At 51.9% G+C, this 27,393-nt stretch overlaps 1 protein-coding gene across 4 annotated transcripts; it reads right to left on the bottom strand.

The window, feature by feature from the left end:
* Positions 1-476: 476 nt before the first annotated feature.
* Positions 477-25,797, bottom strand: ANKRD13A (ankyrin repeat domain 13A). Of its 4 annotated transcripts, none has more exons than XM_060249741.1 (15): positions 25,693-25,797; positions 20,361-20,493; positions 18,050-18,174; positions 16,027-16,072; positions 15,145-15,288; positions 13,496-13,691; positions 10,415-10,481; positions 9,473-9,554; positions 8,209-8,270; positions 6,922-7,052; positions 5,589-5,746; positions 5,079-5,192; positions 4,237-4,388; positions 2,887-2,954; positions 477-2,022 (listed from the first exon to the last, which is right to left on the bottom strand). In XM_060249741.1, the coding sequence occupies exons 1-15, from the start codon at positions 25,795-25,797 to the stop codon at positions 1,827-1,829; spliced, it is 1,779 nt and encodes a 592-aa protein (XP_060105724.1). In that variant the 3' UTR covers positions 477-1,826. The 4 variants fall into 4 exon arrangements, with proteins under 4 accessions (XP_060105724.1, XP_060105727.1, XP_060105725.1 ...); XM_060249744.1 differs by having other exon boundaries at positions 1,760-2,022; positions 20,361-20,496; positions 25,693-25,759; XM_060249742.1 differs by lacking the exon at positions 25,693-25,797 and adding an exon at positions 22,155-22,229 and having other exon boundaries at positions 1,760-2,022.
* Between the last annotated feature and the right edge of the window lie 1,596 nt (positions 25,798-27,393).

Below are 27,393 nucleotides of genomic sequence, written 5' to 3'. Positions count from 1 at the left end.
GACTGGAGGGGCCATTGGCCTGATCCAACAGGGCTTCTCTTAGGTTCTTATGTGTGAAACAGAGTGTTGGACTGGAGGGGCCACTGGCCTGATCCAACATGGCTTCTCTTATGTTCTTATGTGTGACACAGAGTGTTGGACTGGAGGGGCCACTGGCCTGATCCAACAGGGCTTCTCTTAGGTTCTTATGTGTGACACAGAGTGTTGGACTGGAGGGGCCATTGGCCTGATCCAACAGGGCTTCTCTTATGTTCTTATGTGTGAAACAGAGTGTTGGACTGGAGGGGCCACTGGCCTGATCCAACAGGGCTTCTCTTGTGTTCTTATGTGACACAGAGCGTTGGACTGGATGGGCCATTGGCCTGATCCAACATGGCTTCTCTTATATTCTTATGTGACACAGAGTGTTGGACTGGATGGGCCATTGGCCTGATCCAGCATGGCTTCTCTTATGTTCTTACCACCAAACATAGTGCTTTTGTCAAAGGAGCCATGCACTTTATTTGCAAGAGAAACAAAGCTTCTGGGGAGGGGTGTGTCTGTGTGACAAACACATTGCAAGAGCTTGGCCCACTTGCCTGGGCATGTCCCGAGAAAGCGAGGAGGAGGGCCCGGGGTGCCTGGCATAACAGAAGAGGGTCCAAAAAAAAAAAGATCAATGCGAACTGCCCTGAGCCCTGCGCCAGAGCCTGCTGCTCGGCCATCCCCCAGCAGGTCCACTGCAGAAGGACCGGAACTGGGGGGGGGGGTCACAGTCTGAGGTGGGACTCAAGCGCTAGAGGTGCAGCCTCTGCTCATAATGTCCAGGCTGCCCTTGGCATTGCAGTGCCCAGCAGCTACGGGGAGAGCTCTCTGGCAAGTGCACCAGAGACTGCGCCAGAAAAAAAGAAAAGCCCCTTTGACTCCAAGCACAGAATTAAGGGATCTGGCCTGGTCCTGCCCCCAACTGCACCATCCCCCTCTGTCTTCCTCCTGAAAGAGCTGGGAAGACATGGCGAAGGCACCCTCCTTGTCTTGGGGTGACTTGGGAAGGCAAGGAGAGATTGCTGGACTTGCTACTGGAATGCAGGGGAGGGGAAGCACTTCCCCAGCCCCCCGGGTGGACAAGCAGGGCAGCACGACCTCCGAGAGGAAGGCAATGTGGACGCTGGAAGAGGCTAGCCCTTGCAGCCGCTCATCTTCAAAGGAAGTGTGAGTGCTGGGAGGCGGCGGGCGTGGCAGTGGGCAGCCCAAAAAGGAACACAAGTGGGAGCCGCCTCACTCACTCCCTTGGCCACAGGAATTCATCCCAGAGGAAGTCTTCCGTAAGTGACTTTAAAAACAACCTGAAAGGAAGCTGTACAAAGCACCAGTCAGAGCTAGAGACTCTTGCCTCGGAGTGAAAGAATGGGCTGGTTTGGAATGGCCTTGGAGAGGCAGACAGCTGGGAGGAAGAGAAGTCCTGTGCAGCAGCCCCCTCCCCAATTCCTGCCAAAGAAGCACCGTGCGGCATGGGACCCCCACAGCTCCACAATACTGGGAGGGCTGCATATCTCTTTGGTAGAAAGCAAGGTGACCCTCCTATGGCCACCTCAGTTGTCTTCCTCTCCAGTGGCACGATGGCCTGCAAAGATTCCACCTGTCCTTTCAGGAAGGCATCTGGGTCACAGAAGTACAGGCAGTGCCAAGGGTCTCGTTCCGCCTGAGCTTTGCACCGCGCAGGAGGGTGGCAAAGGGAAGGCTCCAGCCTCTGCCTTGCACCACGGAAAGCGATCTCGTGTTCGGGGGCCGCTGCAGTTCTCCAGGCTGCTGTGAGCTGCTCCAGCATCCCTTTCTGGCCCTGCCACCTAATTCTCCAGGAGGGAGAGCTGGAGAGCTTGCTGCAACTCAGCTTCCTCCTCCTCCTGCCGCCGCTTCAGCTCCTGCTGCTCTTTGACGGAAAGCTCCATGGCCAGCTGCAAATCCCGGTCGAAACTGGAGGAATCCCTCAGTGGGGGGGCCACAGGGGTGGGGCTGCTCGCCTGGAAGCTCTCCTGCAAGGCTCTGTGCGGGAAGGGTGGGGGGAGAGAGGCACACGTTCAAGCAGCCCTCAAGCACACTCCAGGGGCTGGGGGAGAAGAGCAGGGTGCTTCTGCGCTGACCTCCTTGGAGGCTCCTGGACCAGCGGCACCAGCCTGGCAGGCAGAAGGGCTCACGGCTCCACCGCCAGCCCCTCTAATCGAAGGGCCTCAGCTAGTGGGGGGTGAAGAAAGAGAGTCTCCCTGGGCAGCTGCTAGTCAGAGGAGACGGCACTGAGCGAGAGGGTACAGCCTGGACCGGAGCTGCTTGGCCCTCCTAAAAAGCCACGCCTCCCTCCCTCCCTCCCTCCCTCCCACCCACACGCCCCTCATCCAGCGGTTAGGGTGGATCACATACGCATCGCCTGGAAGCGGAGAGGGAAGGATCACAGACAGGGCTGCTCTCTAGCTCTCTCCCCCACTGGCTCCCAACACAGCCCATGTTCTCACCCAATGAAAACACCGGAGTTGGCCAAAGGACCCTCAGATCATCCCCACCCCCTGCAATGCACATGGTGGCACCTGAGTCTGCAAACCGAAGCCGTGGCCCCCACCCACGGACCTTAGGAGGAGCAAACTTTGGGCCAGCTGGGATCAGGGCACAGCTTTGCTCAGAAAGCACATCCCACAGCAGGCACCCCTGCAGCCCTCTGGCTGAAGGCCACTCTCCCCAGCCACCGCTCCCTCTAGAGATGCCAGGGGCTGAAGGGTGGTGGGAGGCTAGCACTTCCACAGGGAGAGGCCAGCCCCTGGTGCCGCCGCCGGGCACCCTCCGCTCTGCAGAGTTTCAGGCCCAGCCAGTGGCTGCTCCCGAGAGGGGCCCATCCCTTCAAGCAAGAAGCCAGGCTACCTCTGATACTGAAGGCTGAGGTCCCGCGAGTAGGAAACCGCCCCGTTGGAGGTGGCGCTCAAGGCCTCCTGGAAAAGAGAGAGCAAAGAGAGCTTGGCACACGCAGGCTTGGGGGGTAGGGTGGTTGGCTTTTGCCAGCCAGGAATGCAGGTGAAAAGGGCAAGCAGTAGAGGCATGGAGAGGGCAGCAAATTCACAGGCAGGCACTGCATAAGCCTGAGTAATTCCAGCGCCGGGGCATTTGTGGGGCTTCCTGACAGATTGTGGGGCCGGCCCACGACTGTGCTAGGGTCCCCCAACTCTCACCAAAGCTCTTCAAGGGGGTCTTTCATAGAATCATAGAGTTGGAAGGTACATCCAGGGTCATCTAGTCCAACCCCCTGCACAATGCAGGAAACTCACCAACACCTCCCCCTAAATTCACAGGATCTTCATTGCTGTCAGAGGTCATCTAGCCTCTGTTTAAAAACCTCCAAGGAAGGAGAGCCCACCACCTCCCGAGGAGGAAGCCTGTTCCACTGAGGAACCGCTCTAATGGTCAGGAAGTTCTTCCTAATGTTGAGCCGGAAACTCTTTTGATTTAATTTCAACCCATTGGTTCTGGTCCTACCTTCAGGGGCCACAGAAAACAATTCCACACCCTCCTCTATAGGACAGCCCTTCAAGAACTTGAAGATGGTGTTCCTATCACCTCTCAGCCGCCTCCTCTCCAGGCTAAACATCAGCAGCTCCTTCAACCTTTCCTCATAAGACTTGGTCTCCAGACCCCTCACCATCTTTCAGACAAAGGAACCTGGACAGGCAGGATTTGCATGCAGCGCAGTAGCGACGGGGCTTCCCCAGGGAAGGTTTCTGCGCAGCTTCCTTGCCTTGGCCCCAGGGCACTGGCCAGTCCCCCTCCCCGGCCAGCGGGGGATTGTCTTTTTTAAACAGGGCGACTGAAGACTATAGCAGCAATTTCTCTAATACAGTTTCTGAATTACTAGGTTTCATTTTTTTTTTTTACAGTCTCCAGTCCTTTCCATTATACTGACCTGCCCTTCTCATGATATGTCTAGGCTATGAAATGAAAGCTGGGCATTCAGAGAACCTGATACACAGCTCATTACATTACATGGCTATAGCGATAGTCAGCTGCTGATGAAAGAAATGAACACACCCACACCCTTGGTGGAAGGGAGAAGAAACCAGGAGGGCAATGGCTGCCGTGTGCGTTGGACTAGAAAAACTAGAGCTTTCCCACCCCCAGGGCAGCCATCTTTACAATCCCCCCTCCCTCCCTCCCTCCCTCCCTCCCTCCCTCCCTCCCAGCACACACACAGGAAGCAGCCCCTGTGGCGCCCAGGCTCACTCTGTTCTGGCCAGACTCCATCAGGCTCTGCTGAATGGCAAACTGCATGATCTCGTTGTCTTCATCTTGTACACGCACGTTTCTGCCGTCGTCCTGAATGCGGTAGGATTTGGGGATCTCAAAGACAGACTGGTCCACGGCAAAGGCAGAGGCTGGAGCAAGAGATGGGGGGGGGGAGAGAGGGTGAAGAGACAAACTTTGGTGGCGCAGGTGGCTCTCTGAGATGCCGGCTTTGCCGCTCTTTGCCCCTCCGAGGTGTGGCCCCTTCCCAACTCATCCTGCAGAGCGAAGTTGCAGCTCTCCTTCGCCTAAGCCCAGGTCCAGGCAGAGGCCGCACCCCTTGGGAACAGGCTCCATTTCCCCTTCGGATGATGCCAATTCTTGACTCTTCGCCTGCCTGTGAAAGCTGCATGTCTGGAGCCCTCTTTGCACTTCTTTGTTACCCCTCCCCACCGCACACTATCTTCTCTCTATTTCTATGGTGGGGGGACAACACAAGGGAGACTCTGCACACAAACCAGGGGAGGAAACTGAGCACATTAGTGGAAAGGCAAAACCCAGGGCAGGCTGCTTAACCCAGGCACAATTTCTTCATCAGCGTCAGCGAGAGAGAGAGAAGGCCGTCCACAGCTGCAGCCCACAATACAGAACCACAGAAAATTCATCTGCGTCCCCCTGCTAGAACTCAGCTGACACAAGCCAAGCCAGAGGTTGCCCCCGAGAAGAGAACCTGGATTCTTGTGGGAGCCCCATTTCAAAATCAAAAGCCATGATTCCCAAGCGCCAAAGAGAGAGCCATCTGGAGGTGCCTTCCCCCTCCCCCTCAAGGGCAGCTTCCTTACCTGGCTGTTGCTGGGCCCCTTCCAGGGTCTCGGGCGACGCTTCTTCAATGGTGCTGCAGCTGTTCACGTTGCCAAAGGTAATCCGGGCATTCAGAATATGGAACAAGGGGATTTCTGGAGGGAACAAAAGCAAGCAAGGCTCAGGTCCGAGGCTTGTCCAGCCCAACGCCGCCTCCTCCGACTGGCTGTGGCTCTCCAAGGTCCCAAGGAGAGAACCGTCTCGTCCCTGGCTAGCAGGGCACAGGGCCTCCCCTGATTCAGCTTCCTCCAAGACTGCCTTACCTGAGCACTACCCAAGAGCACCTGACACTGTTCTCGAGAGTCTGGGGCAGGGGTGGGGAAAAGTGGCTCGCCAGATGTTTTTTGCCTACAACTCCCATCAGCCCCAGCCATTGGCCATGCCGGCTGGGGCTGATGGGAGTTGTAGGCAAGAAAAACTTCTGGAGAGTCACTGTTCCCCACCCCTGGGGGAAGAGGAAAGCTGCACTGCCGGGGGGAAAGGATCAGTACCTATTTTGACGGGAAATCCAGGGGGAAATTCTAAGGTGATGAAGTCCTTGAGTCGAGCGAAATGGGCGCTGGTCCTGGCCATCAGGTCTATGATGGGAGTGACGTGTTCCACGAGCGAGAGAGGAAACGTTTCCGACATCCACAGCGTTGCTTTAAACCTTAAGAGGCAAGAAAGGCATTTCAGGCAGACGGACAGAGAGACAGGCATGGTGGGGACATGTGGGGAGGCTGCATCTGCTCAGGTCGCCCCCTCGCAAGCCCCAGTAAAGTGTCACTCCAAAATGGAAGCGTTTCAGAGGGAAGCCATGTTGGTCTGCAGTAGGGGAGAGGGATTTGAGCCCTGAGAGACCGGTGAGATTTCTGAGGTATAAAATTCTGGGAGTCAAAGCTCCTTTTGTATCTGACTAATGGCGCTTTGGCTCTTGAAAACTCACACCCCAGAAATCTTGTTGGTCTCTCCGGTGCTCTTGGACTTAAAAACCGAGCACGATGCAAGAAGCTGATGCCTGAACTCTGCTGCTTCAGACCACGCAGAAAGGAGCAACAAGCAACATTCCTGCAGAACAGAGAACGAGAGGTTAGAAAGAAAGAAGGTTCTGTTATGCCCAATGTTGCCTCTAAGCTGCAGAGTCTTGTGAGCAAGAATTCTACTTTGTAAGCTGCTGCTATTAAAGTTGTGAGCTCCTGGCCTTAAAATTGTGAGCTACTGCATCAACTTGTGTGCTCTGGGATCATTTTTCCTCAGCTCAGACAAAAATGTGTGAACTGGAGGCTAAAAAACTGTGAGCTAGCTCAGGCTAACTCAGCATAGAGGAAACTCCTCCTTGCTAGTTTCCTGTGTGGGGGGACTGGGGGAGGGGATTGTGCAAGGGAGTCTTTAATCACAGGAATCCCAACCGGTGGCACAGGCGTGGCTTGACCAGCCTCTCTGCTCGTGGGGAGAAACAGGCCTAACTACAGAGAGAACTTCTGCTAATTCTTCCCAGTGGTGTTAATTCCCAACCCCCAAAGGTCTGACAGGGTCTGGAATCAGTGGGGAATATCCAAGACGGGAAGTGTGGGGCTCAGGCCTCGGTTTAAAAAGCCCTTCTCCCCCCAGCCCTGATCTTGGCTCAGAGGCTGAGCTCCAGCAGGCAGGAAACCACTTCCCTTCACCAAGCATCGAGAGAATCTTGCTTCCAGCAGGAGTGTTGCTAGTTCCAGAGGGAAAACATGTGGGGATCTGCAAGCTGGGCACCAAAAGGAGCCCCCCCCCCGCCAAACACATGGCACTGCGAAAGCAAATCATCCAAAGGCAAAGAGCCCGAGAGGTCTGGCAGGGCAGCGGCTTTACTTCTGAGTCCGAACGGTGACTTCTTTGGGCCTTCCGATGTCCCTGTCCTTCAGGTCGAAGTCTGGGTTGAAATACTCCTCTGGGGTGATGGCCGTTGGGTTGTTTGTCGTGGCGTATTCTGTTGTAAGGTCCTGTGGAAGGGAGGAGAAAGTTTCTGATTCAATACAGTTATACCCTGCCCTTCCCATGGTCCGCAGAGGCTGGGCTTCTCAAAAGTGGCCTTCTCAAAATTTGGGGCCATATTTATTACAGATAGAAAAGGCCATATAACTTTGTAATGGAAGAGGGCGTTTTTGAGCAAGCCAAACTTTCTTTCTGTATCTGCACACACCAAGGCTAAACTGAACACCATGAAATGCCCTGTCAGGGTATGCCAAAACTGTAGCATGTTTCCTTCCCAAACATATAACCATCCAGGGGTTGTGAGATGAAGCAACTCTGGTTCTAAGACCATCTGGAAAGCCAAGCCTTGGTGAACACCAGAAGAGCTGTGCTGGATCAGCCAGTGGTCCATCTAATCCAGCCTCTTGTCTCACACAGTGGCCAACCAGTTCCTCTGGAGGGACAACAGCGAAGAGAGACTGAGGCCTTCCCCTGAGAAGTGCATCAGAACAGCCCTGCTGGATCAGACTAATAGTACGTCTAGTCCACCATCCTCTATCTCCCTCCCCCATCTATTTATTTTTCATCCTTCCTTCCTCCGGCTCTCAAACATCTTACATTCACGTCTTGCAGCTCTCACACATTTGACATTTATTCTGTTTGGCTGTTACATTAAGAAAGTTTGGCCACCCCTGTTCTGGGGCAACAGAAAACAATTCTGCACCATCCTCTAAATGACAGCCCTTCAAATACTTGAAGATGGTGATCATATCATGTCTCAGCTTCCTCCTCTGCAGGCTAAAAACACCCAGCTTCTTCAACCTTTCCTCATAGGACTTGGTCTCCAGACCCCTCACCATCTTCGTTGCCCTCCTCTGGACCCGTTCCAGCTTGTCTATATCCTTCTTAAAATGTGGTGCCCAAAACTGAACACAAGACTCCAGGTGAGGTCTTACCAGAGCAGAGTAAAGCGATACCATCACATCACGTGATCTGGACACTTGACTTCTGTTGATACAGCCCAAAAGTGCATTTGCCTTTTTAGCCACCGCATCACACTGTTGACTCATATTCGGTGTATGGTCCACTAAGACCCCTAGATCCTTTTTGCAGATAATACTTCCAGAACAAGTCTCCCCTATCCTATAATGATGCATTGTTTTTTCTTCCCTAGTTTTTACTCACCTGCTGCGCGCCATACTCATGTTCAATGGTGCCCAGAAAGGATTCTAAAGGATTTCTGTCAGCTTGAGGAAAAGAGACCATTAGCAAAGTTGGCTCCATCAGAAAAAGGCCTGCTCAGCCACACCCACCTCCATCCCGAAGCCATTCCAGGGACCCGCCCCACCCCCACTCTCCAGTCAATCTGGTGCATGACCCCCTGGAGGCGGGACTCACCACTCCCCTCCTCTGATCTTTGTGAAAGACCCCACGGCCAGGGAAGAGGGCTTTTATCACATATGGGGACAGGGGAAGCGGGAAAGCAGCTGCCTTGCCGCCCAGCCTATATTCCAGCAACAGGCCTGCACACTGATTCTCTTAAGGAGCTAACCCAAATGGTCTATGGCAGGGAGGAAAAGGAAAGGTCCCCTGTGCAAGCACCAGTCGTTTCCGACTCTGGGGTGACGTTGCTTCCACAACGTTTTCATGGCAGACTTTTGCCGGGCAAGCTGGGTACTCATTTTACCGACCTCGGAAGGATGGAAGGCTGAGTCAACCTGGAGCCGGCTACGTGAACCCAGCTTCCACCGGGACTGAACTCAGGTCATGAGCAGAGCTTAGGACTGCAGTACTTTACCACTCCATGCCACGAGGCTCTAAAGGTAAAGGAGTCCCCTGTGCAAGCACCAGTCGTTTCCGACTCTGGGGTGACGTTGCTTTCACAACGTTTTCATGACAGACTTTTCCTGGGGTGGTTTGCCATTGCCTTCCCCAGTCATCTACACTTCCCCCCCAGCAAGCTGGGTACTCATTTGACCGACCTCGGAAAGATGGGACGTTGAGTCAAACTTGAGCCAGATACTTGAAAACCCAGCTTCCGCTGGGGATCGAACTCAGGTCATGAGCACAGCTTAGGACTGCAGTACTGCAGCTTTACCACTCTGTGCTACGGGGCTCTTCTATGGCAGGGAGGGTGGCCCCAAAATTGATATTCTCAGAACAGGCAGCAAGACAGTACTGTCACTTCTACTGTTTGTGCCATAGTGCATTGCTTCCAGGCTCATTCAAAGGAAGTACAGACCGACAGACGGCAAACCTGTACAAAGGAGCCAGTTGTCCTACCAGACTCCTGGCCACATGAACCGAAGCATGCAATTCAGCCAGAGCATCAGGTTTCAATGCCCAGAAAACATCAACCATGGAATGTGTTTTGTCACTGGGCTGGCATAGGACAGGAAGACCACCCACCGATCCCAGGCCTCAGCATTGCCAAGCAGGAGGAAATCACCTTTGTATCGCCTCTTCTCCTCTTCAGTCAGGTGCTCTGTTCGAATCTTGGTCACCACATTCACATTGTTTGCCGTGTAGACCTTGGAGGGAAGGGGAGAAGGAGCTGTGGCTTTTCCAAACAGAGGCCTCCGTGGAAGCTGCTGCGGGGCCACTGGCCACCCCTCGCCCCTTCCTGCTGCCAGGGAGCTGAGGCTGACGGAGCCCCTTTGGAAGATGCCCAAGTGCCATCTGCTGGCAAGTTAACACAATTCTTTGTGTGTCAACATGCAGCACAGACAGAAATCCCTCGGGCAACAAGCCAGCTTCTCTTTGGAGAGGCTGCACCTTCTGTTGGGCAAGAGAAGACCCTTGTCATACAGGGCCAGCCCAAAGAAGGCTCCAGCTCAGCCAACAGTGGCCAGCAGGACACTCCCCCCACCCCCCAGGCAGAGCTCCATGGAGGAAAGCTGCCATCTGTTGGTCTCTGGCACCAGGCATCCTTCCTTCCAAAATGGAGGTGGTGGCCACAGCTAGTAGCACTCAGTAGGCATTCCTCAGCGTGGCTGCCACAATCCTTTTTGAGCACCACCAAAACTATCTGCCATCAAAACATTTACTTGCAGAGAGTTCCAGAGGCTTACCGGCCACTTCCTTTTGGAACACCACTTCCTTCCTCCCTTCCTGTATGATACAGCCATTCCCCATTACTCTACACTGGCTGTTTTTGCATTTTTAACTGGGGCCACCCTGTTCACTTCTCCACAGACCAGTCCTGGTTTTACAGGCCTCAATCAGACCTCCTGTCAAACACCAGCATTAGCCATTGCCTCTCCCTTAAGGCTGCTGAGAAACCACTGAGAGCCTGGAGGAAGTTTCCCGTGCCAGCATGGCCATGAGGAGAATGCCGGGCAGCTCTCAAGAGAAAGAGACTCGAGTTCAAGGGCACAGAACAGCTTCCTACCTTTGCATCATAAGCATTAACCACTTCGGACTTCTCCGTTCTCCAGACCCAGAAGCCGGATGTATTTCTACGGGGGGAAGCAAACTGTGAAGGCACCTGCACTTCCAAAAGCAACCTTCTCACAACTGTCAAGCAACATCAAGCTGCAGCCTCACCACAGAAAGGTCTGCAGATCTTGCATACGCAATTGGGAGGGCTTCTGTCTCCCAAAGAGAGGAATGGGGCCCACCCCAGGAAGGAGGACAACAGCATTTGCCGTGTTTGAAGCCTTCACAGGAAGCACCTTGCGAGAACCCTCACGACTGCTGCTGTAACCATCCCCCTATTTTCAGAGGGCTGCCCTGCTGGTCTTCAGCAGAACAACTCAATTTGAGTGCAGCAGCAGCAGCAGCACCTCAGAGACCAACACGACTTCCAGGCAGGAGGCTCAGCTTCCTGAGAAAAGGGCAACTAGAATGATTAAAGGTTTGGAACAAAGGTGAAAACGCTTGGAGCTCTTTAGCTTGGAGAAACGTCGACTGTGGTGTGACATGAGAGAGGTTGACAAGATTCTGCATGGGTTGCAGAAAGCAGAGAAAGAAGGACTTTTCTCCCTTTCTCACAATACAAGAACTCGTGGGCATTCGATGAAATTGCTGAGCAGCCAGGTTAAAACGGATAAAAGGAAGTACTTCTTCACCCAAAGGGTGATTAACATGTGGAATTCACTGCCACAGGAGGTGGTGGCGTCCACAAGCATAGCCACCTTCAAGAGGGGGTTAGATAAAAATATGGAGCAGAGGTCCATCAGTGGCTATTAGCCACAGTGTGTGTGTGTGTATATTTGGCCACTGTGTGACACAGAGCGTTGGACTGGATGGGCCATTGACCTGATCCAACAGGGCTTCTCTTATGTTCTTCTGTGACCAGAGTGGTGGACTGGAGGGGCCACTGGCCTGATCCAGCATGGCTTCTCTTATGTTCTTATGTGACGCAGAGTGTTGGACTGGAGGGGCCACTGGCCTGATCCAGCATGGCTTCTCTTATGTTCTTATGTGACCAGAGTGGTGGACTGGAGGGGCCATTGGCCTGATCCAGCATGGCTTCTCTTATGTTCTTATGTGACCAGAGTGGTGGACTGGAGGGGCCATTGGCCTGATCCAGCATGGCTTCTCTTATGTTCTTATGTGACACAGAGTGTTGGACTGGATGGGCCATTGGCCTGATCCAACAGGGCTTCTCTTATGTTCTTATGTGAGCCAGAGTGTTGGACTGGATGGGCCAATGGCCTGATCCAGCATGGCTTCTCTTATGTTCTTATGTGACCAGAGTGTTGGACTGGAGGGGCCACTGGCCTGATCCAGCATGGCTTCTCTTATGTTCTTATGTTCTTCCGTGAGTCTGGTGAAGGGAACCTTCATTCCTGAAAGCTCAGAATCCCGCCCTCTCCCCGGAAGGTGCTGCTGAAGTGGAATCTACCTGGTCCCCTATTGCAGTTGGGGAGGACTGAGGCTGTGCAGGGCGGTCCCAAGGCTGCCTACTGAGTTTATGCCCAAGACCAGATTTGAACCAGGGGCCTTCCAGGAAGGAGCTCTGTCTCTTGGCCCCAGCCTCTCAGCCCAGCGATGCAGGGCCAAGCCACTCCCAAGGGCAACAGGAAGCCCTGCTGGATCAGAGCATCTGACCCTGTGGCCGCCCTGAGGTTTCCTCCTGGCTCTGGGAGTCAGAGGTTGGCCGCCTCTCAGCGTGGAGGAGGGCACCTACAGAGCAGCCGCATGTCGTTGCATCAAGAGGAGGAAACAGCAATTTTGTTTTTAGGTGATGCGATGTGTCGCAGGAGGGAGCTGCTGCCAACGTTCCCCCCAATATTCTCTCTAAGAGTTGTGAGCAAAAATAGCTAGTGGCATTAAAGTTGTGAGTCCACATTTGACTATTGCATGAATTAGTTCTTTAGAAGATTATTTCCATAACCTTGGAAAAAATCTCAGAATGAATTATTCATACTATATTTTAGGCATAATCTAAACATTACAAAAGAAACAGAATGAAGTCAAATTTCATGACAGAACACATTGTTCTCTATGGAGGTAGACCAGGGCTCTGGAGAAGAGGTCTACCCACGCCTTTCCACTATATTGGTGGACCTGGCCTCAGACTATCGTTCTCTGCTGAACCTTAGGAAACATACCAACACTTAGAAGGGGAAAAACTCTACTTTGGGTGGGTTTTTTTTAGTGAAATATGAGAAATTTACTGGTCAGGTATAACAGAGGAGGAACAATCACTGACAGAACTCTGCCTAACCTAAGAAGAAGAATTGCAGATTTATTCCCCGCACTTCTCTCTGAATCAGAGACTCAGAGTGGCTTACAGTCTCCTATATCTCCTCCCCCCACAACAAACACCCTGTGAGGTGGGTGGGGCTGCAGAGGGCTCTCACAGCAGCTGCCCTTTCAAGGACAGCTCTGCGAGACCTCTGGCTGACCCAAGGCCATTCCAGCAGGTGCAAGTGGAGGAGTGGGGAATCAAACTCAGTTCTCCCAGATAAGAGTCTGCACACTTAACCACAACACCAAACTGGCTCTCTAACAAACAGGATGTTGCTTAAATGTTATCAACTGTCATTTATTCAAATATTTATATCCCAGTTTTACTGTGACTCAAGGCAGCTTACAGATCATACTGAAAAACATGGGGGTGTGCAAAAAAAAAAAATCATCCCCCCCGGTCCATTAAAGCCTATGGGGACCGTTATAGTCAATAGGCCCCATAGGCTATAATGGAAAATCGATCTGGGAGGGCCTCTGGGGGCCTGTTTTTTGAGATAGAGGCACCAAATTTGCAGCATAGCTACTGGTGCCTCTCCCCAAAAATCCCCCCAAATTTCAAAAAGCTAGGACTTGGGGGTCCATTTCTATGGACCCCAGAAGGAGATGCCTCATCCTTCATTGTTTTCAATGGATGGGAAAATGCTGGTGGGCTGGAAGCTAAAATGTTGTGCACCAGTGTCTAGGAAGGCACCCCTGACCCCCCCTCCCCCCGCAACTGGTACTGGTATCACCCCCTCCCCCCCCAAACACTCAGCCGAGAGGCTGCCCTTGCCTTTCGAAGGCGATGTTCCTGGTATCCAGCGAGGTGCTGATGATGGGGGAGGTCAGCCGCCTCTCCACCTCCTTGCTCTTGGGGGTCATGGAGTCCAAGGTCAGGCGCTGGATCTGCTGGGTGATTTCAAAGCGCTCTGTCGCAACCACCTTCTCGTCGTGGTTCACCTCAATCAGCTCTGCCCAGTTCCCAGTATCTGTTGTGAGGAGAGAGGAGAGGCTGTGGCTCAGTGGCACAACAGCTGCTTGGCATGCTGAAGCTCCCAGGTTTGATCCCTGGCAGCAGCAGCAGGAGATGTAGAAGACCTCAGCCTGAGACCCCGAAAGCTGCTGCCAATGTGAGTAGAAGGTACTGGCCTTGATGGACCCCGGGGGGGGTCTGATTCAGCACAAGGCAGATTCATCTATGTGCCTTTTTTAAAAAAGTCTTATCGCTAAAAATGGGAAGACTGTCCTTGAAGACATTTGTGTGCACTTCTAGGAGCAAGGATATCAGAAGAAGAAGACGACTGCAGATTTATACCCCGCCCTTCTCTCTGAATCAGAGACTCAGAGTCGCTTACCATCTTCTATATCTTCTCCCCCCACAACAGACACCCTGTGAGGTGGGTGGGGCTGAGAGAGCTCTTGATTCAGCACAAGGCAAGGATAGGAGCAAGGATATCAGAAGAAGAAGACAACTGCAGATTTATAACCCGCGCTTCTTCCTGAATCAGTCTCAGAGCAGCTTACAATCTCCTATATCTTCTTCCCCCACAACAGACACCCTCTGAGGTGGGTGAGGCTGAGAGGGCTCTCACAGCAGCTGCCCTTTCAAGGACAACTCCTGCGGGAGCTGTGGCTAACCCAAGGCCATTCCAGCAGGTGCAAGTGGAGGAGTGGGGAATCAAACCCAGTTCTCCCAGATAAGGGTCTGTCCACTTAACCACTACACCAAACTGGCTCTCAGCTTAATCTAAGCCCAATCCCAAACCAACCAAAAGCCCTAAGACTACAAGTGATTCCTGTATGGCATTCTTCCAGCAAATGCCACCTTCGGGACCAAGCAGGTCATGAAATTCTACATGAACACACATGAAGCCGCTCACAGTCCATCAGTCATTCTTGCCCACTCAAACTGGCAGCGGCTCTCCAGGGTTTCAGGCAGAGGCTTTTCACGTTCCCTACTGCCACATCCATTGAATTGGAGACACCAGGGATCGAACCTGGGACCTCCCACATGCCAAGGAGAGGCTGTGCCACAGACCCTCCCTGCAGTCTTTGAACCTGTAAGTATTTTGAGTATTAGTTTTCTCGTCAGGCTTAGGATCCATATGCAATGGAATAGGGCGGAGTCTAACCTCACCAACGCCGGACTCCAAAAGCTGGAGCCCTTTGCCACTCCCAGGGGAGACGACTCACCGTGGTGGGTGCAAACTAAGAGTGGGAAAACCTTTTGAAAGTAGGAGCTGCTCAGCAGTGGAATCAGGTCCTGAGGCAGGTGGGGAGCTCCCCCTCCCTGGCAGCCTTCAAGCAGCGGCCGGACAAACACTTGCCGGGGATGCGCGAGGCTGAGCCTGCGTTGAGCAGGGGCTGGACTAGATGGCCCCTTCCAAGCCTGGGACTCTATGACACCCGTGCCCTCCACCGCCTCCTTCCGGCTCCACTCACCTTCCCCCCTGAAGATCAGGCTGCGCCTTCCCCGTTCCCAGCTCATGTTTTCGAATCCGAGCAAGGTGATATCAACGCGCAGCTTTGCCCCGCTCTTCCAGATGCGGCAGACGTCGCTGGGGCAGACTCGGGAGACCAGGGGAACTATCATGAGGCAGAGCAAAAGCCAGGTGTGAAGCCCCTTCTAAAAGGAAGCAGGTTGGAATGAAAAGGAGGAGGAAGGGAAAGAGTTCTGGCAGATCAGGCCAAAGGCCCACCTAACCCAAGAGCCTGTTTCTTGAAACAGACTCTCCTGCTGCCAGAGGTGGACTGGCTCAGAGCATCAACACTGATACCCCGCTTCATCATGAGTTGGTCCAGCCCCTCTTTTAAAGGCATGCGATTTGCTGGGCATCTCTACATTATGGTGTCCACAAGCTCTAGCACTATGAGAAAGGGAGAAAAATACCACTCTGTGCATCACGGGCAGTTTGATAACCCCCCCCCCACCCTCTCCTTGCTTAAGGGGAGCCTGTCCTCGGAGGAAAGGGGCTCCGGTCCCTCAGACCATTCCATCCGCATGCCCCGCCCAGCTGCAGGAATGACGCCTCAGAAGGAAACTCAACGTCATCATGCCTAAGAACTCAAAATGCTTTCAGCCCTTTCCAAGGCTCCAGTTTTTGTAAAATGAGGCCTTCGTCTTCTGACAAAGAGAAGACAAACGGAAAGCAAGCAGGGTTCCAGGCAAGTTAGAAGGAGTGGGTCGGCCTGGGCAAACAGAGATTCTCGTTTGAAAAAGAATCAGTTCCCTGTGCTAACAAGAACCCCAAGGAAGAGGAAGCTAAACTCAAAAGGGCAGAAACTGCCACAAAGAAGGTGGCAAGCAGCCTGACTCCAACTTACCCCAGCTGGTGAATTCCCACTTCATTTCCACGTAAAAATCTGGAGTCTGGCACAGAAAAAGGAAAGTGGAGCAAAGCTGAGTTCAGCAAAGGACGGGGTCTTACGACAGTCAGCAATTCGCACTGAAGTTAACAATATAAAACCTGTCAGTTCCCATGCACAATGGAATTCCCTGCCTCGGGATGCCCAGGAGCTCCTAGAATTGCCCTTAAAAAGAGGACTGACTAATCGCAGGCTGCTAGCCGTGGCTGCCAACAGAGTGGAAGAGTCTCCAAGATGCTGAGGACAAACACACTTTGCAAGGTCTTTGAATGCAGAACCTAGACTTTAGGAACCCAGGAACTTCACAGCGACGCTCTTGAAGGGGTTTTCAGAAAGAATGTGGCCACAAATGTCAATGAAACAACCTTCGCATTTTTAAAAAAAAAACACCTACTATTAAAGCAAGGCAAACAGGAAGCTGACAGTCCTATAGTCTCCAGGAAACTTTGTCCTCTCTTGATCTGCCTTTTGGGGGCAAGGAGGGCAGTGGGTGTGCCTTTGGAGAACCAGGGCTGGGGAGACCTGGAAAGGTCAGAGGGTTCAGGACCGCTGCTTCACAAGCCTGCAGGCTGGAACTGCAGGAGCATCATTTCCTCATTCCCTTTATGTCAAAATGCAAGGCTTGCAGTCCATCTTGCATGCTCCGACAGCAGGGATCCTTCTGGGCCTTGCGCCCGATGTCCTCCTTCAGCAGGAGGCGCCACGAATTCAGCCTGGGACCTCCTGCATGCAAGATGCTCACTGCAAAGGTGAACAGCATTTCACACTGAGTGCGCCCCTAAAGTCATGCAATTATTAGGCTGCTGGACTAGGATGAGGGGAAGGCAGGTTCAAATCTCCACTTGCTAGGAGACTTATGGGATGACCATGGGCCATTCACTGCCTCTCTACCTCACAGGGCTGTTGTAAGAATAAAGGGGAGCAGGAGAGAGCCATGAGCTCTTTAAAGGAAGGGTGGGAAGAAAAGGCACGAGAACAAAAACCTCTAAAACAAAGACGTCACAATGGGCAGCCATCGTGTGCCCTGCTGACAGGACACAAAAGCCTCTTACAAAGCTGCTTCATTTAGCACTCTTCAACCTGTGTGCGATCTTTTTTATAAATGGAGGGGGAGAGGGGCAGCTTCACAGCATGACTGGCTGAGCTGGACAAAAACACAGCCCAAAGTGTTATCAAGAGCACGGAGAGAGCAGTTTCCTCAGGACTGTAGGAATCTATCTACTGCAGGGGTCTCAAACATGTGGCCCAGGGGCAGCCAAATCAGGCCCAAGCAACTGGCTGTCTTCTGCTTCCTTCTCCCTCTCTCTTGCTTCCTTCTGCATCAAAGCTTGCTTGGCCAGGCTTGCTCAATCGCACAGGAGCTACAGAGCAAAACCTGTTTTCTGCTAACCCTAACCCTTGGGGAGGGAGGGGTAGCGTGCTTTGTCAGGCTCTCTCAATCGCACAGTAGAGCTACTGAGCCAAGCCTCTCTTCCTTCTATTGGCTGCAGCTCCTCCCCCTCCTGGTCCCCTGGGGAAGGAAGGACTGAGCCAGAGCTTCGTTTTCCCTGGATCGCTCTGGAGAGATACAAAGAAAGCACCTTTAAGACCAATGAGTGCTAATGTTTTATTTTAAGTTTTTAAAATCTTCAATTGTGTTTGTCTGTGTCCTTTATAAAGTTTATATCTCCACTGCCTGGCATGACATGTTGTGACACACCCGGCCCAGCCCGACAAGGTCACATTTATGTCAGATTCAGCCCTCATCACAAATGTGTTCAACACCCCTGATCTACAGTGTTCAGAGGTGGATGACTGTGCGGCCCCCTTGTCCGGTTGCTGTTTGAAGGGAAAAGGTTAAGCCTGGGGGTTATCAGCAGAGACCCAGCTGGTGTCCTTATGGGGCAAACAGAACGACACGATGGAATGGCTTCTTCATTTAAACTGGACTTTAAAGCAACCGCTGGCGGGGTGCACTGTTCACGCCTCCCCAGCTCTTTACCTTGTTAATTTTTTGGAGCAGTTCTGGGACCCCACCAAGGGTCGTGGACGTTTGATGATAATCCCGATGCTGCAGGATCAAGTGGACCATCTCAGGATCCCCGGTGCTCACTGCCTCGTGCAAGACTGGAGGAAAGACCAACCGAGATCAAGTGGCAGAAAGTGACAGGAAATCCAAGCTCTGCTTCTGGGGTCCCCAAAGTGGTGCCCATCAAGATCTTTTCCGCAGCCTGGCAAGGGTCCTTACAAGAAGGGCAGAGCCGGGGAGGGGGGGCATTTGGTTGGTCACCGGAGATGTGGTTGCCTCTGCAGCTTTTTAAAGGCGTTGCTTTGGCAGCAGCTGCCAGCACAGTGCAAGTACCTTCAGTGTGCGACTGCAGGGCAGCTGCCATAGCCATTTTGTGGACTGGAAGGACCCCAGATCACCCCAGTCTTGGTCCACCTAGACTGGCTTCCAACCTGTTTCCAGGCACAACTCAAGGTGCTGGTCTTGTCCTTCAAAGCAATTACACAATGCAAAATATGGAGTGCAGTAAAGAACAATAAGTAGAAAACCTCCCGACACTAGGCAATATAACAGTTGAGTCCCACACTGCAATATGTCTCAGCACAAGTAGTCCATATGGAGACCCAGGGGTTTTTATTACTCTGTTTCAATTTTTCAATCTTCCACGTGGTGTGGACTGGCTGAGCTGTGGAAGACTGAAAAACTGAAACGAAGTAATAAAAACTCAGGGTCTCCATATGGATTACTTGGGCTGAGATATATTGCAGCGTGGGACTCAAATATTATATTGCCTAGTGTTGGGAGTTTTCTACTTATTGTCCTTTAAAGTCCCATATGGTTTGGGACCAACGTATCTGGAGGTCAGCCTACCCCCTTACAAGCCCACCCCACCATTATGCTCATCTTCTGCAATGAGGTGGGTCATGTGGCAACCCAAGAACTCTAATGGGTCATGGCACCAAAGTGCTGAAGCTCTCTTCATAGGGAGAGTCGACTGTCCTTCCTGTTGCTGTCCTCTGCCAGAGGGTAAAGAGATCTGTGTTTCATTGGCATTCCCTGAACGATCCCTTCCTCCTTCCTAACCGATGTTTTTATGCTTTATTATGTGTTTCAGAGAATTTAAATTCATAGGCTGGCCATAAGTTGGAAGAGACCTGACAGCACTTAACACACACACGAATTTTAACTGTTTCGTATGCATTTTAAATCTGTTTTTTTAACTCTTTTAAAAATGTTTTAATGGCAATTGATTTTAATAGCTTTAGAATGTAAATGTATCATTTATGTTTTAAATCGGGGTGTCAAACATGCGGCCTGGGAGCTGAATCAGGCCCCCAGAGGGCTCCTATCAGGCCCCGAGCAATTGGCTGTCATGTGCTTCCTTCTCCCTCTCTCTTGCTTCCTTCTGCATCACAGCTGGCTTTGCAAGGCTTGCTCAATCACAGAGAAGCTACAGAGCAAAGCTTTTATTTTCTCCATTGGCTGAGGCTTCTCTCTTGGGGAGGAAGGGGGGGAAGGCAGAGCTTGTTTTTCCAGGCTCTCTCAATCGCACAGCAGAGCTACGGAGCCAAGCCTCTCTTCCTTCCCCTTCCTGGTCCCCTGGGGAAGGAAGGAAGGAAGGAAGGAAGGAAGGAAGGAAGGAAGGAAGGAAGGAAGGAAGGAAGGAAGGAAGGAAGGAAGGAAGGAAGGAAGGAAGGAAGGAAGGAAGGAAGGAAGGAAGGAAGGAAGGAAGGAAGGAAGGAAGGAAGGAGCCAGAGCTTCCTTTGCCCAGTTCCCTGGATCCCATGGGAGAGATACAAAGAAGGCATCTTTAATAGCAAGTGCTAACATTTTAAGCAAAAATATTGTATTTGTCTGTGTCCTTTATAAAGTTCATATCTCTGTTACCTAATCTTAAATAGGTACACACATGGCCTGGCCTGACATGGTCTGGCTCAACAAGGTCTCATTTATGTCAGATCCAGTCCTCATAACAAATGAGTTTGACACCCCTGTATTAATGTGTTAGCTGTCTTGATGGCTCTCGTAAGGACAGAAAAGGAAGGAAAATGTTGTTTTGTGGATTGTGCCCTCTGCGCTGCGTCAGAATTCTAAAAGTGCCTGGAGGCGCAAAAGGTTGGGACTTGTTGCGTTCAAATAAGCACATGCCCATAAGCACATGGCATTCAGGGCCTCCTTATTTCCCTGGACTTCCTCTGTCTTTGACGCCTGCCTGCTTCCTTCAGCTGGTCCACAGGGTCGAGGCCAAAGGTCTTCCTCCCTCTCCCCCTTGCTGCTTGTTGAAGGAGATGGGACGCCCTCTTACCCGTCCATCCTGAAGCGTTCTCCTTGGTGACATCTGCCTTGTGCCGCAGCAGGACTTTGGCAGACTCGATGTATCCCAGTGAAACAGCAAGATGCAGGGGGGTCCGGCCACGAGGATCGCGCTGCTCCACATCCTGCTGAAGAGCTGAGAGTTAGACTTCCTCCCAGGCAGCCACCAGGGCCGGGCTGCAGGGGACCAAGCACAAATGTTCATCGCGATGATGATGCTTCATGGAGGCCTGCAGGCCGCGCCATGGGCTCTGTGCAGGATGCTGCAGCAGGGCCGCGGTTGTGCCGCTTCTCAGGACACAGGCAGGCAAGCTTAAAACAGACAGCAATCCCAAGACAAGGCAATGGATCTCACTTTTTAAATCCTACACACGGAGGTTTGGGGAAAGGCACCGCTCCAGACAACAGCTTTTCCTATACACCCAGCATCCATCAAAGAGAAGACGAACTGAGTAACCTGGACTGGATGGATTCCATCCAAACCTGCACCTGTGAAGTTGGCCCCCATCCTGACAGACCCCTGGACCATCCAGCCCAGACCTGCCTACTGTGACTGCCTCTCAGCTGTGGTCATTCCAGCCACCCTCAGAGCCTCTTCTCCGAAAGCTACCAGGGTCTGATGATCACTGAACTGGCAATCGTATCTGCAAAGGCCCTGAAAGCACATGCAGGAAGAGGATTCGCTGGCCACATTCTGGTTTTCTGACATTCTTATTCAAATCAGAGCACCATGGGGAAAGTGTCAGCAGGCTCTTGTGTGGCTCCTACGTACAAGTTCCTAGCCGCTGTCTGTGCCTGAAGGGGCGGAGCTGGGAGTGAACCAAACCAAGTGTCAAGCATTGTATGTTTTTCCTATATGATAGTATCCAGACCACAGAATTGTTACTAACCCTGAACTAAATGCAGGCACATCAAAGTAGCAGCCCCCACCTTTCTTCTTTCGCTTTTACTAACAGATGCAGGAATGTCCTCTTTGAAGATAAGACCTCCTGGGACTCGTCCTCGGGCTCAGCCAGGCCTGAACCCAGGAAGTGCTAGTCACAACATAGATAAGAAAGCCCAGCGTGTGAATTTCACAAGTGAATGTAGAATTGTTTATAGAACCTTTGATGTGCCATCTTAAAGCATGTATTCTAGTGTTACAAAGTATCAGTTCCAATCTCTAGCTCGAATGAGCCACGTGGATTATCAATACACCTAACTTTGTTTCAAAATCCAAGGACTGGTTATTTTGAAATCTCATGCTTGACACCAAGCCTCCTAGGAATACTGCCACTCTCTCAGTTTCTTTCTACCAGTCCCACTGGCTCAGCAAGAGGGCAAGGCCTCCTCCTGCAGGCTGTGGTCTTGCTGAGGACTCTCCTCTCCAGCACCTCTTGGAGGCAGCAGTGCACTGGCTGCGGGCCCCCACTCTTGTTTCTTGTGGAGCTGTCTGTGGTTGGTGGCCAGCCCCACATCACCTACTTAAACAACAAAACCAAAACTGGAGCTTCAGCTTCTGCGTCTCTGTACCAGGAACGGCTGTCGGCCCGCATAGCTACTAGAAGAAACTATGAAACGAATGTCTGTGCACACGCAGAGTGGGTGACAACCCTTACAAAGCAAACTTTGTAAAATGTCTGGTGACGTTATGGAAACAGATGGCCTCTGGAACCACATCCCCACATGGGTGACACACACACACACACACGCGGAGGACAATGAGAGCTCTTGATAGATTGCTACAAAATGCAAAACACACAAGGCAGAAAGAGCCACAGGCATGCAAACAATAACAGGCTCCCACCTGACGCAGGTCTTTCACTACTAGCCTTAGAAATCTGAAACAGAAGAGCAGCTATCACTATAGGAAATGAGCAAGAGGGTCGAGGGAGACGGGTCATTCTCACATTATCTGCTGCCAGTGTTGTGGACTAGGCACTGAAGTGCATTTGTTAAAGGCCAAGAACAGGGAAGTGGGAAGAAACAGAGTCAGAACCACAGAAAAATGAACAAATCCATCAATTAAAAGCAGACAGCTAATCAACTGCAAATGTATGGGTCAGCTGAACTTAAATGCAACCTTGCTGAGATACTAGAGGGCCGTTATTGAAGTTTGGTTAAGCCAAGATATATTGGCGCTTACTTGACCACTTAATCAACTAAACACTTGTTTATTGGTAGTTGCAGGCATTTGCAATGCCAAGGGAGTTGGGGAGGCGAGCTTCTAAGGAAGCATGCTTAGAACTGGGATGTTCAACAACTCTCATTTTAATGGAACAAAGCAGCAGACGAGTGCACCTTTAAGGCCAACTAAGTTTTATTCAGAATGTAAGCTTTCGTGTGCTCTTACATTCTGAATAAAACATTCTGAATAAAACTTAGTTGGTCTTAAAGGTGCACTTGTCTACTGCTTTGTTCTATTGCTTCAGACCAACATGGCTGCCTCCTGGGATCGATCTCATTTGAATGAAAACTAGGTACAAAGGCCCCAATTAATAGCTTCGTTAACATTCTGCTTGACAGCTGCATGCCAGAGCCCGACTCACTGCTTCCGATGGCCTCCCATTTTGAAAGTGTAAACTCCTTGGGGCGAAGAACTGTTCTTCTTTACTTAGGCCAGATAAAACCATGAACTGCAATAATAGCGTTTCAAACATTACATGCTTATTTCAAATTAACTTTGGCATTTTCACAAGCATCAGGGGCACGAAAAGCTACCAGGCAGGATGAGTTTGCATGTTTGCTCTCAGCAGGGGTGGAACTGCAGCTAGCTGTGAGGCAGAGCCTCTTATGGTCCCAGCCCAGCTTCCAAGCTTGCCTAACTCTGCTCAGAAATCATTCTCTGTGCTCCACCAAGGAAAGGAAGTGAATATATTGACCAACTTCTCCAAACAGAAATCACTTCTCACAATTCAGAACCGGCTAGTTTTGTTTAGGGAAGAGAGAGGGGGAAAGGGCTGGGCAGACAGAAGAGAAATTGCCTGTCTGTGGCCTTAACAGGGCGGGGGTGAGATTAACTGCCCTGACAACAGTCTGAAGTGGCATAATTTTTGGCAGCAGCCCTTTGTGGTGCCAGGATTCCTTCCGTCCCAGCTGACTGGTTGCTTTCAGGTGCACAAGGCAAACACATCCATCACACCTGCCTGGCTTCTTGGCCTCCTTTCAAATGACCGAAAATATTTTCTTAGCATCCACAATGTTGCTCTTGAGCTACCCTTCCTCTGCAAGACAGGCAGGCAGAACAGCTGGAGGGACAGGGTGAGACAGGGAAGGCAGGTGCGGTGCAGCAGCAACTGGACTTGGAATGAGAAGACCTGGATTCAAATCCTATGTCACATAAGCCGCTTTGAACTCCTTGGGGGGAGCAAAATAGAGCAAAAATGCAAATAGCCGAAATACAAGTCTGCAAAGTCTAGAATTCCATCTCCTGTACCCAACAAATCCATGGGAGCAGCGGCTTTTAAAGATGTTCTAAATTGTCTGCAACAGTTTAGATCGTTAACACCGCTCATGGAAATGCAATGTACTCCAAGAAATCCGGGATGGGTTCTAGAACACACACACTCAAGACATACCAGGCATTGGCTGGTTCTGTTGGGTCCCACCATCGCCTGTGTGAACAGACCACACTGTGCCCAGCGGCACTTGCAGGTTTGCAAGCAGTTGGAAAGGTGTCTTTTAGGGAAACCTGGAGGGCGAGGAAGCTTCAAAAGCCTCCAAAGACCCTCAGGATACTTTGCAACACGTTTTGGGAAACCATGGCTTGCAGCCAAAGTTCTCCAAACAGGAGGCCTGAGCAGCTGACCGAAAGTAGCTGTTTTTTTTGTGATTACTGGGCAGACACACACCATACCCCACTTGGAGCTTTGCACTGGATTGGCATCACTTGTGTTGACATGCAATCTTTTCCCTCCTTCCCACTTCCAGGTCCTTCTTGAGCCTTTTCCTTTGCCAGACATGTCTGCAGGCTCAAGAGGGCACAGATGATCTCAAGAAACCTTTTTTTTGGGGGGGGGGGAGGGGGGAGATTCTCCATTTTCACTTTCTATTATACAGAGAGACCCTGATCCATGCCAGTCAGTAATACAGCTGGAGAATCAAGTCTCCCTGTGTCTTTTATTTATCTGTTTTTTTACAGATCCTAAGCCACTTAAATTAATCCGGGGAAAGCACAGATTTCTCTTTCCGGAAACTCCATTCCATTTTTAAATGGAAGCCTAAAACAGCATCACCTAAAAATAGCACAGACTAGCAGTCTGAGAGTGAAGAACTACCACACCCAAGCAGTAGACACCCAGAGGTCTTTTGCCTCGGTCTGCACCCCACCCTGCCCCTCATGGAGCACAGCCCTTGCCCAGGAAGGGCCTCCTCAGCATTGCTCTCCAAACCTCAGTCCACGGGGTCCCAGCCAGGGCACCATTCAGAGGAATAATAAGCCCAGGAGGAGGAAAAGAAGACTTCAGATTTATACTCTGCCCTTCTCTCTGAATCAGAGTCTCAGAGCGGCTCACCATCTCCTCTATCTTCTCCCCCCACAACAGACACCCTGTGAGGTGGGTGGGGCTGAGAGAGCTCTCACAGCAGCTACCCTTTCAAGGACAACTCTTATGAGAGCTATGGCTGACTCAAGTCTGTTCCAGCAGCTGGAAGTGGAGGAGTGGGGAATCAAACTCAGTTCTCCCAGATAAGAGTCTGCACACTTAACCACTACACCAAACTGGCTCTCTAGAAGAAGAAGAATTGCAGATTTATTCCCTGCCCTTCTCTCTGAATCAGAGACTCAGAGCGGCTTACAATCTCCTATATCTTCTCCCCGCACAACAGACACCCTGTGAGGTGGGTGGGGCTGAGAGAGCTCTCATAGCAGCTGCCCTTTCCAGGACAGCTCCTGCATAGCTGTGGCTGACCCAAGGCCATTCCAGCTTGTGCAAGTGGAGGAGTGGGAATCGAACCCAGTTCTCCCAGATAAGAGTCCGCACACTTAACCACTACACCAAACTGGCTCTCTAGAAGAAGAAGGAGAATTGCAGATTTATATCCCGCCCTCCACTCCGAAGAGTCTCAGAGTGGCTCACAATCTCCTTTCCCTTCCTCCCCCAAAACAGACACCCCGTGAGGTGGGTGGTGCTGAGAGGGCTCTGACAGAACCTGCCCTTTCAAGGACAACTCCTACAAGAGCTACAGTTGACCCAAGGCCATTCCAGCTTGTGCAAGTGGAGGAGTGGGAATCCAACCCAAGCTGGCTCTGCCCTCCCTGCTGCCTTACTGGCAGCCGGGGTGTCGTGGGTTCCAATCCGGGCGCAGGCGCGATGCCCGCTGGGCAATGCGAGGGCCTTCCTTACCTGGGAGTGCAGCGCCTTCTCCAGCCGCCGGTAGTCGTTGTGCCAGACCAGGGCGTGCAGGGGGAAGCTGCCGGTGCCGGTGCCGGGCTCTCCCGCGGAGCTCATGCCGGCCCTCCCTCGGGGCTCTCTAGGCGGGCCCCCCCCGGCCCCTCATGGCCGCCTCCCCCCCCCCCCGACCTTTCACCTCTCACAGCCGCCGCCGCCGCCACACACCGGCCCCGGGCTGCCAGGGAGAGCGGGCGGGCCGGCAACTGCCACTTTCCCCTCAGAGGCTCTGGGAAGCCGCGGGCGCCATCTTGGGCGAGGGCAAGGGCGGGCCGGCGCCGGTCGAGGGCGCTCCGTCCGCCATCTTTGGTGAGGGCCGCTAGGCCTCTCGGACGGACTCAGGGAAGTCAGAAAGAGTAACCACCGGAGCTTTTTTGAGCCGGGACATCAGGGGGGGGGCCTAATATGCAAATGAGTTCTTGTTGGGATTTTGCTACAGAACAGCCTTGTGTGATGTGAGGAGCTGTGGCCTAATATGCAAATGAGTTCCTGATGGGCTTTCCCCACAAAATAGCCCTGTGTGAAACTGGTGACGTGGGGGTGTGGCCTAATATGCAAATGAGTTCTGGCCGGGCTTCTACAAAATAGCCCTGTGTGAAACAATGGTGATGGAGGGGGTGTGGCCTAATATGCAAATGAGTTCTGGCTGGGCCTTTCCTACAAAATAGCCCTGTGTGAAACAATGGTGATGTGAGGGGGTGTGGCCTAATATACAAATGAGTTCTGGCTGGGCTTTTCCTACAAATAGCCCTGTGTGAAACAATGGTGATGTGAGGGGGTGTGGCCTAATATGCAAATGAGTTCTGGCTGGGCTTTTCCTACAAATAGCCCTGTGTGAAACAATAGAGATGTGGGGTGTGTGGCCTAATATACAAATGAGTTCCTGATGGGCTTTTCCTACAAAATAGCCCTGTGTGGAACAATGGTGACGTGAGGAGGTGTGGCCTAATATACAAATGAATTCCTGATGGGCTTTTTCTACAAAATAGCCCTGTGTGAAACAATGCTGACGTGAGGGTATGTGGCCTATTATTGAAATGAGTTCCTGATGGGCTTTTCCTACAAAAAAGGTCCTGTTAACAACATTTATTAAAATAGATCCAAGTGGGCAGCCATGTTGGTCTGAAGCTGTAGAACAAAGTAGGAGTCAAGGTGTACCTTTAAGACCCACCAAGTTTGATTCAGAATGGGAGCTTTCGCGTGCTCCAAGCTTACATTCTGAAAAGAACTTTGCTGGTCTTAAGGGTGCCCTTGACTCCTACTTTTGTTCTCGCATTTATGGAAACATGCGCTTTCGAGAGTCACAGCTCACTTTTTCAAATTTGTGCGGACTGAAGAGCGGCCTTAAATAGGAAGCAAATATTGCGGCAGTGTTTTAATCCTTACTAGCATTTGAATCCTAAATATTCGGGAAGGAATCTTTGTTTTTTGACGGTTTTTTCAAGCCAAGTGTGAGAAGCCTGCCAGCACCACGTAGGCCCTGCTCCCCTTCACCGTGCCAGGCGTCAATATGGCTGCCTCGCCGCGGCCTTTCTAGGACGCCGCCTCTACTCCTCCGGGCGGAACGACAACAGCGGCGGCGACGAGGCGCCCGCGGGTGGCGTAGCGAGCGGCTTGGCGAATGGCGCTTGCGGAGCGGGCGCGGGTGGTTGGCGC

This window comes from Heteronotia binoei, chromosome 11 (genome assembly GCF_032191835.1).
Source record: "Heteronotia binoei isolate CCM8104 ecotype False Entrance Well chromosome 11, APGP_CSIRO_Hbin_v1, whole genome shotgun sequence".
NCBI lineage: Eukaryota > Metazoa > Chordata > Lepidosauria > Squamata > Gekkonidae > Heteronotia > Heteronotia binoei.
Note: the sequence above shows the minus strand (reverse complement) of the source record. Positions and strands in the feature narration are given on the sequence as shown.

What these genes read in the sequence shown, in the direction of transcription:
- ANKRD13A (XM_060249741.1), bottom strand. Translation starts at nt 25,797, where the DNA reads ATGAGCTCCGCGGGAGAGCCCGGCACCGGCACCGGCAGCTTCCCCCTG. An exon ending in AGGAACATCGCCTTCGAAAG is followed by an intron (nt 10,482 to 13,495) that starts GCAAGGGCAGCC and finishes TTCCCCCCGTAG; the next exon opens with AAATACATCCGGCTTCTGGG. An exon ending in TGGAGTCTGGCCAGAACAGA is followed by an intron (nt 2,955 to 4,236) that starts GTGAGCCTGGGC and finishes TCTCTTTTCCAG; the next exon opens with GAGGCCTTGAGCGCCACCTC.